Here is an 11,624-nt window from a genome sequence, read left to right as displayed (position 1 = left end):
CATCCAAGGTGGATGACCGGGTTAAGGTGAAGTAATTAACCTCAACCGAAGATTTAACTTTGGCCCCACCACTCCTACGGAGAGGTTGGGGCATATGAATGAGGATAATACATCTAGCGAAGTAATAAGGATTGTACATTGTATATGAGAAGTGAATGAAAGAATGTACCTCACCTTTAGTTGATAACGAAAAGTAATGATAACATCCTTCTAGTTGTTATTATTATGTTTAGATTATTTACAATTCTTATATCCATGATGTTTTTATAACAGGGACATCACACAATCAAGATGTGTAGGAAAATCGTTCCATGGGTTCATATATTTTGAAAGATGTTATGTAATAGTATGTCTTGCGTGTTATGTCGAATATTTACCATTTGACAATTTTGTAAGGACTTGTAATGAAAACTGTAATGGAACATGAATGTGGATGTGCGGACATATAGATACAATGTCATAAATATATTTGCGTGATAATCTCTTTTATGAGGATGTTGTCTTATGAATTCTCATAAGGATCGTACAAAAGAAAGTACTAGTTGTGTAAAATTATCGTTCGACACTTGTGTTTAAATTCGTGTTGATAACGAGACTAGAATGGGAATGCAAACTTGTGAGTATGCCAATATGATGTAATGTAAATGTATGAATATAAAAATATAATATTATGGGCATGTGCATTGAGTATCCGTCTTATGGGAATGTTGGATTATGAAAACTATATACGTATGATGTCATGATAAGGAAGGGAATCCAATTACTAATTCATGAAATGTCATTGTGAGAAGTGTCAAGAACTTAAAAAAAAATTCCATCGATTTTGGCTTTTGAAATAGTTGGGTCGTTACAACTATAATCATCAATAAAACGTACAAAATATAGATTTTTACCAAACCAACATGGTTTGATCGGACCACAAACATCGACATATATTTCTTGTATCTTGATGTAGACTGCTTCACATAACTGATTTGGATGTATAATGGATGGTAAACCCTTCAACATTTCTTTTGGGCCATTATATTCAAGTTATCAAAGTTTACATGCCCAAGTCTCACATGTCAATGCTAAATCTCATCCTTCACACGTGCATTTAGGCACATCCATCTTTATGTTTAGCAAGAACATTCTATTCTTTGTCATGACTATATTTGCAATCATAACTCCTTTAGTGTCAAGTAATGTCAAAGTACGATTTTTCATCTTAATCTCATACCTTTTCTCTAACAATTGTCCTAAGCTCAATATGTTGTTTTTCACCGTTGATATATAATAGACATCACCAATAAATTGATGACTTTCATATTTCAATTTAATTAAAATCATACCTTTTCCTTTGATGGAAACCTTTGAATGATCCCTAAAGTGACATTACCTCTAATCGCTTCATCGAGCTCTATGAACTTGTCTTTGTCTTCACATATAGGTTGTTGGCTCAATTATCTAGATACCACATATTCACTTTGTCTTACATTCTTTCATCATGCACTAGTAATATGGTGGCTTCATTCTCCTCTTCTATTACTAGATTTGCATTCTCCTTAACCCTCTTGGTTGAAGTCCAATAAACCCTAGCATAATGACCTACCTTTTAACAATTATAGCATTTAACTTTTGATTTGTCAAACCTGGATTTTGGATTGCCACTGTTAGTATAACCAGTCGACCAGTTTGCTTTATGTGGTCAACTGGTTGACCTGTTAAGGCTACCAGAGCCTCCTCTTCAAAACCTATGTCTTCCTCCTCTTCTTTTGCTTTGTCCATATCCTCTACCCCTTGTGAATATCCAAAACCATCTTACTTTGAAAAAAGTGCTTGTGCACGCACATCTTTTTAAATTTCATTGACTATTTCCTCATGAGCTTGTAATTTTCCCATGAGACCTTAGATTGAAAGAACATCTATATTTCGCGACTCCTCTATCACAACCACCACATAATGGAACTTCTTTTGCAGCGAGCATAGGATTTTCTCTACCACACATGTCTCTTCCATCTTTTCCTCATATCTCTTTATTTGATTGTATATGGTCAATACTCTTGTAAAGTATTCTAAAATATTCTCTGACTTAAGCATATATAACTTTTTAAAATCACCATGTAGCTTTTATAGACATACCTTTATCACATTGTCAGCTCCTTAGTTTGATTCTTACAAAGCTTCCCATGCTTGCTTGGCAGTGGTTGCATTGGTCACTATTTCAAAAGTGACATCATCTAGACATTGGTGAATGATTGTTAACGCTTGTTGATACTTTCTTCGTGCCTTTTGCACTACTTTACTTTGGGCTGAAGTCAACGTTTCTCCATCTATAGGCTTCCCAAAGCCTTTTTCAACCTTCTCCCAAATAGAATTTTCATGTGGGTCAATTCATTTTATGTGTCTTATGACAAGCATAAGAACAACTATTTCCTTTCATAAAGAAAAGAACATAATATGTATCAGTCTATACGGCTCTAATGAATGTCCAGTATTTAAAAGAGCATCGACCATGAACATTTTAGGAATAATGCTTTGATGCAATAAGAATCTCATAATTATAACAATTTTATAATTTTCTTTGCAAAGTATTTTTGTTCCATGAACTTGATCTTTACTGTAGATTCATAAATCAAATATTAGATTTATTAATCTTATATTATATGAATATTAAAGATAAACTAAGTCTTTTTAAATAATAAATATATATTTACATGAATATAATAATACCACATATAACTAACTGATTGACTACATGGTATATTAAACTAACATTTGAGCATGAATGTTGTTTTTTTTATGGTATGTTAGCTTGATTCCTATTTGCAAGGTGATCCTTTTTATAAGACCCTCTATTACTGTTTTTCCTTTCCTGTGAAAAAAAAAACTTATGGTGCAAATAAAATCTATTTCATTTCCTTTCCTAAAAGGAGAAACGTGAACCTATACTCCTTTAATTCATGCATGAAGAATACCATGCTTTGCCCTCTTCTCTCCTTACGAAAATCATAACCTTGTCTACTAATTTCTCTTTTAACTTGTACATGGTTTTAGGAAATGCCATAAAAATTATTGTCGGATACTTGTTTCTTTGTAAAGATTTTGTTGAGTGTGTTGCCTAAATTTGATTTTGTTAGTCACTACTTTCATACAGTGTTGTTGGAGAAAGGTGTTAGCAATAAGGGAATTCTGAAGGCTTAAACAAGAGGTTAATAAAGTCGCTACTAATCCTATTCAAGATTCGAGGGCGAATCTTCTTAAAGAGGAAGGGAATGATACAGTTCAGCCTTGTGATACGACCCAAGCAAGGTCAGATTCGGATTTTGCCATAAAATTTTATACCGTCCAGTTTTACGCCATTTAGAATAACTCCAAATCCAACCGTTGGATCGAGCTGAAACTTTACCAAAAAATTCTAGAGGTATTTGTCTATGTTATGGTAAATGTTCAGGTGAATCAGAGTTCGAAATGGACTTGCGATATAGGTTAGAACAGGTTGTACAAATTTTTTTTATTTACTTTCTTTTTACTTGTGGACTTCCTATTTGGCAATGATGTTTTTTCTAAAAAGATGTGACAGCTTGTTTTGAAAATTTTCTAGTTCCATAAGAATCTTTAATGAGTTGAAACATAATTTTCAAGAGTGGCAACAATTCATTAATGTTCCAAAATCCTTTTCTTATAAGGATTCTTTATTCATCCTAGTTACATAAGGAAAGAAGAGCTGGTGCTATTTAATAACAAATTAGTTATTTTTATTATTTTCTTTCATGTTTGGGCTTAATGAAAACTTTGTTTTGAGCTAGGATCCAAGGTTTATTTAGATCAGGCTATGAGCTTTTCAGTTTATGGTTTTTGGGTCAGTTTTGTATGTAGGTTAGTTCAACCTACAAGGGTATATCCATTAAAATTAATTTTTAAGAACTATTTAAACACATGTAACCTAAATTTCAGTAGCCATTGATAAATATTACTTCTGAATTTTTCAGTTTTAATATGTGAGAGTAATTCTTGCATTCTTCAGTTCTTGAACGAACTGAATCTAACTTATCAAAGATTAACTGGCTTTATGGCGTCATTCTACATTCCAATTGTGTTGGTACCTTGGGGCAGGTTTCCATTATGTCACACTCCTATCAGACCAATTTCAGCTTTCCGGGATCAGATCTTAATCTTGATTGTGGGTTGTGTGACCACATGATCACGGGGTTCACATCACCTTGGTCAAGTATGGTTGTCAGACCCAAGGCTAGACCAAAACAACACACCTTGAATCTGACATGGTTTGTCAGACTCGTGCGCTTTGGTCTTTAGTCATGTCAGACTTAAGCGACTTGGATCTGAGCGGGTGATAATTAAAATGTTGAGACTTATAATTTTTTTTATAAAAAAAATAAACTATTATTGAAGTATCCTAAACAGAAATCCAAGTTTAAAAATTATTTATAAACAACAAATTATCAAAAAAAATATAATTTAACGTTTTAAATCTAAAATTCAAATAATATCTTCCCATTAAAATAGTTTACTTTTTATGTTTATGAATTTGTTTGTTCTTCAATAGAAATTCGATCTTCTCTCTTTTTTTCTCTTTTTTTTTCTCTTTTTTAACTATTTTCTTTTTACTCAATGCTTAAGTCTGGCATAACCCAAGTGCCTGGTCCTGACAACCATGCCAAACCCAAGCAACTTGGGTCTGGCGGCCATGCTCAAACTCTTGGATCTGATATTGGTTTTATTATTTTTAAATTCAAAAATTTACGTTGCACTTATGTTTTACTTTGGTTTGATAAACAAGCAAAAACCAAATTATTTTGGTGCCAGACCCAAGGCTCAAGGCTCATAGATGTTCTTTATAATGCCAAGAAAAACATTTAAACTATTCTTAAAGTATCTTAAATAAAAATTCAAATTCAGAAATTATTTATAAACAATAAATCATCATAAAAATCTAATTTAACGTTTTACATCTAAAAATTCAAATCATATCTTCCCATTAAAATAGTTTATTTTTTATATTTATGAATTTGTTATTCCTTCAATAAAAATTCCATCTTCTCTCTTCTTTTTTTTAACTTAATGCCTAGGTCTGGTATAACCCAAGCGCCTGGACTTGGCAACCATGCCGAACCCAAGTAATTTGAGTCTGGCGTCCATTGCCAGGCTCATGGATCTAGTATTGGTTTTATTATTTTTAAATTTAAAAAGTTGTACTGGACTCATATTTACTTGGGTCTGATAAATAAACAAAACTTAAATTACTTTGGTATCAAATATATTTAAAATATTTTTTATATTCTTAATATTTAAAATATTTAAATAAAAATTAATACTGACCCGCTGTAGAGCAGCATGCATTTATATATATCAATATACTAGTAATACATTAATAGATATCCTCGCGGTCGCGTGTCCGATTTTGTTCGTGGATCTTTGTGTTCTTTAATCCTTTGGGTGCAACAACTTGGTATGGTCACACGGATACATAACATGCAAAATTATCATCAAACATTGACTATTGGCATCATCATCGATCGCAATATTTGACTTCTAAATGGGATTTCGATGAATATAATAATCCCTTGGGGACTCTGGTGCGACAGCTTCGGATGCTCGTCGAACAGGAAGACATCCAACAAGGATAGATTATCTTTAAACATTAGTTCTTGTCATCTTCACTTGGGCGTGAACAATCAATCATATACAGCAGCACTTACAATATTTCTTGAAAAAAATGGTCAACAGAGGCAGCAACTATTATCACTACATTTTATCCCAAAAAAAGTAACAGCAACAAAGCAGATACAGGAATAAAACCATTATCTCTGGATTCTCACGACTCCAAATAATTATTTTCTTCTCCATGTTTCTTCTTTGTACCATGTTAGTTGGCTAGAATGATGTAATTGTCTAGCAGGTATCAGCAGAGTATTTTATACGGCAATTTTCTCTTCTTTTAGTTGTAGAAGCAGTGGTCTCTGGTTATTGTTGCCAAAATCCATTCCTTTGAGCAAGGGATGCTTCTCAGCCACCACCTTTTGAGGTTTCAATGGTGCTGCATTAGTGTTGGCTGTGTTATGGCTGCTGTTTCTAGCCGCAGGGACATCATGGTTATGCTTTCCCTCATATGTAGTTATGACAGCTTTGGGATCAGCTGCGGCCCTCTCAACATGCTTACGAACATTGCATCCTGCACCGGTGCATTTGTAATAGCTCCTGTTGACATAAAGAATGCATTAGTGTTCTCACAGCAAGCTATGAAGCAAAATGCAATGCATGAAAATTTGATTGCAGTAGAATATTCTGAATGAAGGAAACAAATATCATGGAAAACATGCCAAGATTTGATTGCGACATTACAGGCAAGAGCTGTGAACAGTTTAATTGAGTCAACTACAAAGTGGAGTATACTAGAAAATTGCCCAACTTAGTTGATGCACTAAACACAATTTTCATGTCAGAACTAGGCGAGGTGATCAAAGATGAAGCAATATAAAAAAAAAATTAAGCTAAGACAAACACAGATATTAAAATTGGCAACATAAAAGATGAAAAGAGGCACGTGGCCAAATGCATGAGAAAATTGACATCAGCTCATGATTTAAGATATATATATATATATATATATATATAAAAGGCCCTATGTAGAACCAGATAAAAATCAGAAATAACTTCACTGCAGCCCAGGTGGTAGAAATAAGGCTTTGTAATAATTTTAACTACTATTAATTGCAAGAAGAGAATAGACACTAAAAAATTTCCCCTCCCTAACGCCTCAATATTCTGATACCAAGGACACCATGAAAGCTAAAGGATTTTAAGCTTTAACTAGCAAATTAATTATCAAAATGTTCAAAAAATGGACAATCATAATGTGGTCAATTACAAATTGTTTAGAGAAAGTTCTTCTGAAAGGTGGCCTAACACATGTCATCAGCAAGTTTCATAGAGAAGGATCAGCATTGAATAACTGAATAATTGTACTAATTGTCATGAACCAGATAAACAATGTTCTGCAAGCTATTACGCATGTCAAATGGAGCAAATAGACAAGAAAGATAAGAGTTGTCCGTAGGTTTCTTTCCATTTTCTGAAATTCAATTCAAAACTTCAGCCCAGAAATTAACTCTGCTTGAGTTACAATCAAGGTTTTGAGTATTGATCGTCACCATTTGTGTAACATTAATATTTAATCTAACATTAATTTCTAGTTGTGTTAAATCCCTTCAAAACAGGTTCTCTAATGTCATAAATATATTGGCTTAGCAGCCCTTACTTTCAAGCATAATGGTCTTTATTCCTCAAAAGGCTCATCTTTATAACCCCCTCTCTTACATGTGCTACCTGATTCAATTTTCTTCCCCAAAGTTTAAACCACCATCCTCTACCTTTTACTTTAAAAATCAAAATACAACTCTTAGATTGAAGATTTAAGGTAATGATGGCAAACCAATGCAATAATAAACATCCTGGTTTGCAATTACAGAGCTGAAAATTTGATCTTGAGAACAGCAACTTCATGCAAAAAGGAGCTGAATAATAGGCTCTCTCCAATTTCTCCTATCTAACCTAGATTTGTGAAACCATAACTAGGTATTAGCCTTCTCATTTTCTAGAGTTCACATTTTTTTCAAATAAAAAAAAATTTTAAAAACTAGAGGGGATGGAAACCTTCCAAATATTTTGAGTACTTTAAATTGACAAGGTGCTAGAAGTTGGATCTGGGATGATGCATATGATGTAATGTGCAAGTATTATGCTCACGGAAAGGACCCTAGGATACACCTGTATACCTGGACAGTGTAGGAGAGCATAAACAAAATTAAGTAAACCACTAATTACCTTGGATGAGGATTCCCTTTGACCACCTTCTGGCCATATTTGCGCCACCTGTAGCCATCATCCAAAAGATCAACTTCACTTCTAGTTTGGACGATGATTTTTGGTTCTGTGATGGTCTTGTGTGGTAAAGTCACCTCAGATGTCACAACATCTATTTGCCTGCGCTCCGAGATGAAATTTTCTCAGAAAATTATCAGAAAAAAGGAGATATGTGTGATTTTAAACAGTTAAACATCCCAAACTTGCCTTCTCTTTGGGATTGGCTCATCATCACCCCACTCTTCTTCTTGCACAGCTGCATTACCTGCTTCCTCATTGTCACTTGATCCAGGTGGCTCTGAGGGATCTGCTTGAGTAGATTCCTGATCCCTCCTAGTTACTGAATGAGCAGGTAATGTTTCAGTCAACTTGTTTACATTACCAGCATGAGCTTGTGAAACAACTTCAGGCTTAGACTGAGAATGAATACTTCGATTTGAATCATCGCCATCTTTTGAAAGCTTGTTGAGTTGATCGTGGTTGTGCTGACCTTTGTAGATGATTTCAGTTATTTGGCCATCACTGGAACGCTCAACCTTCTTTTTTACTGGGCAATTTAGATGTGTACATTTGTAGTAGCTTCTTGGATATTCACTACCTTTGATAGGCTTTTGACCATATTTACGCCAGTTGTAACCATCATCAGTAGGTTTATCACCAGCAAGAGGTTGGTATTTCCTTTCAGAATGAGAAAACTCTGATGGTTCCACCATGGAATTCTGTGCATCAGAGGTTGAGGGTGGCATCAGCTGCTGCTGTTGCAAAGCTTCACCAGGGTTAAAGGATGGATATTGTGTCAACAACTCTTTAGCTGCTGTTACTGAAGAAGGCTGATATTGAGCTTGCATATGCATTTGAGATTGGGCAAATAATGCAGCTTGAGCTGTAACCTGCACCAAGGCCTGCTGATGGGACATTCCAAAGGGACTCTGCATGGGAAATAGAGGTATAAACACACAAACACACACACACACATGATTGCTCGCTTCAATAATATGGTAGCAAGCACCGGTGGTACACCATATACTTCTACACTTGGAAACATGCCCCCACATTCATCCATTGTGGAAAGGCCATCTCTTTCTAAGGTTCTAGGATTGGTATTCAACAAAATTTTCAAGAAAGTTTCAATTCCATCATATATATTGTACCAGTAGATCACTCCAATAGTTTCCATATAAGCATTATGTGCTCAAACAAGATAAAGGTAAAAGAATATCTCATCTGGCTGAGTTTTTTTTATCAAATTATTAGGCCAGATCATGTTCTTCCTATCAGCCTAACTAGCCAACCAACCATTTCCGACTCCAAGACAAGCTTATGCTACACCAAAGTTCTCCTCATTTGAGGAAAAAAGATAGAGAACAATGCTTGGTAAAGATTGAAGCCCCCTATAAATAAGACCTTGTATGTTTAAAGCAACAGAATGAAATGGTGGCCACAATTTGGGTGAGGAACAGATAACACTTTGCTTGGTTTCACGCGTTGGAGCACAAAACAAGAAATGATTTTCATTTCATGCAGTGACAAGATAATCAACTTAGCTGCTTTCCCGTCCAGATGTTCTGGCGAGCAACAAATAACAAATTTTGGAAGACTCGAGTTTAAGAATCAAAACTCCTAAGAAGCTTTCCCTTTTTGGAACTATATCGCATCCCAAAATAAAGTCTTCTAATTCGGGGGGGGGGGGGGGGGGGGGGGGGGGGGGGTGTAACGTGCTCATAATCTTTTTGTCAATAACAAAACATTATAATCACTCAAACCAGCATCGCTCTTCTTTAAACCAATCTGAAAGGTAAACCAAGAAAACAAGCACCACCAAGCAACAAGCTGATAATCCCCTGCCTTAAAAAAAAAAGATCAAAGCATTTATATTACCAAACTCAAGCAACAAATCCTCACATACAAAATTAAAGCAATCAAACCATCATCATCCAATCAAGAAAAAAAATTCCAACATTATCTTAACAAAGAAGCATTACAATAAACAAAACCCAATTCCACAGATAGAAAAACAAAAAGGGAAAAAAAAACACAGAATTACCCGAGGAGAAAAGAAGGCAGAGTCAAGCAAACCAGAAGGGCTCAAGCCAGGAGGGACAGTAAACAATGGAGAGCGAGCCACCACCAAATTCGTAGGCCTACTTGGCTTAAAACCCAGATTGCTATTGCTATTAATACCATCTTCTTTTGAAGAAGGAATAGCAGTAGTGGTAGTATTAGTATTAGTATTAGTATTAGTATTAGTATTAGTATTAGTATTAGTATTATTGTTGTTGGGTATTAAATTGTCAGTGAAAAAAGCAGGCCTGGCAATTGGAGAAGCCATAGCACCAGCAAGAAGTTGAGAGAAAGAAGGATAATCAGATTCAGGGTAGGGCGTGTCGGCGAAGAAACTGGAGACTAGAGTCATAGGACCAGGACTTAGACCACCTGTGAAAAGGGTCTCCATAGATGGTCTTGGTGGAAGAGTTATTGTAGGCTTTGCTGGGGCTGCTGTTTTAGGGTTTTCTTGTTTCTCTGCCATTTATCTTCTTCTTTTTCTTTCCCTTTTATGGGTGCTAATTGCAGTGTGTGTTGTTGAGGTTATGTTGTGTGTGAAAACAGGAAAGGAGTTTTCTTTTCGATCTCTCAACTCTGAACTCTGCCTTTCTACCCTGTCTGTCTCCGACCAGAAGATGAAGATGAAGAAATCTGTCTCATGGAAGTCTCGAACTGGTCCCTAATTATTTTTAGATCCTCAAGATAGCTGTGAAACAAATGAGTTTCCATTAGTGTCCCAAGTCGGTTCAAGATTCACTTTGGAGAATACAAGCGATAAATGTTGCGAAAATAGATAGATAGATAGAGGACTGGTTTGTCTAAGCTTTCTTCTCTTCGTTTGTTCTATGTAAATTCCGAAACAGAGGGTAATGTCCTCTTTTCTTTCATGTTACAAATCCATGTTAGAATGCAACTAATTAAGAATTAGATGCACATGACCACTTCTTGTTTAGGATATGGTAGGTAACTAACCAATTACTTGTTTTATGTTTGAACTGTTGATTTGTACCATGAAAACGAAAATTTTTTATGCATTTGAGTTATGAAATAAATTTAGTTATTTTAATCATTTCTTTGTTTTAATTTAATTTTTGTTGCGTCAGGAAAAATCTTGAAGATCATTAAAAAAAAATATATATATATATATATATATAGATTGAAATTTCGATCATTGTTTGAGTATCAGAGGTAAAAATACCACTAAAATTTAGTCATCACTCATAATTAAGGATAAGCAAAAAAAATTAAAAAACCAATTAAATTAAGAAAACTAGAAAAAAAAATAATTGAAAAAACTTTGGATTGAAGACAAAAAAAGAATCTTGTAAGCCTCATGGAAAATGTATACCTTCTTAGCTCTAAAAATCTGAATCTGGAGTGATTATTGGTATTGCCTCCCTTTCTTTTTATTTCCAGATCTCCCTAGACTAGAGCTGAAGTTTTGAAAGCTTTCTAGATAGGACTCTTGCCCCTTAGCCTAAGTTTCATTCCTTTTTTCTTTTCTTTTCTTTCCCTTTGTTTCTCTCTATTTTCTCCCTAATTTTTTTCTTATGTCCCTCATCTCTTCTAGTCTTCTTTGACCTCTTTTTTTATAGGCAAGTTTATGTCTTTTAGATGGGTTGTCTAGGGTTTCCACAAACTAAAATCTAACTGGTTTTGTGATGGAGTTGTTAGCTTTGGGTGTAGGTGATTATGTAAGGTGCTTGGAGACCAAGGTA

General features: G+C 34.7%; 1 protein-coding gene across 1 annotated transcript; it reads right to left on the bottom strand.

Annotated features, from left to right (window-relative positions):
- Nucleotides 1-5,613: 5,613 nt before the first annotated feature.
- Nucleotides 5,614-10,791, bottom strand: LOC133699957 (probable WRKY transcription factor 3). The gene is made up of 4 exons (XM_062123499.1): nt 9,908-10,791; nt 8,071-8,792; nt 7,825-7,983; nt 5,614-6,198 (listed from the first exon to the last, which is right to left on the bottom strand). The coding sequence occupies exons 1-4, from the start codon at nt 10,388-10,390 to the stop codon at nt 5,916-5,918; spliced, it is 1,647 nt and encodes a 548-aa protein (XP_061979483.1). The 5' UTR covers nt 10,391-10,791; the 3' UTR covers nt 5,614-5,915.
- Nucleotides 10,792-11,624: the final 833 nt, after the last annotated feature.

This window comes from Populus nigra, chromosome 7 (genome assembly GCF_951802175.1).
Source record: "Populus nigra chromosome 7, ddPopNigr1.1, whole genome shotgun sequence".
Lineage (NCBI taxonomy): Eukaryota > Viridiplantae > Streptophyta > Magnoliopsida > Malpighiales > Salicaceae > Populus > Populus nigra.
The sequence above is the reverse complement of the archived record's forward strand: the minus strand, read 5'-3'. Positions and strand labels throughout refer to the sequence as shown.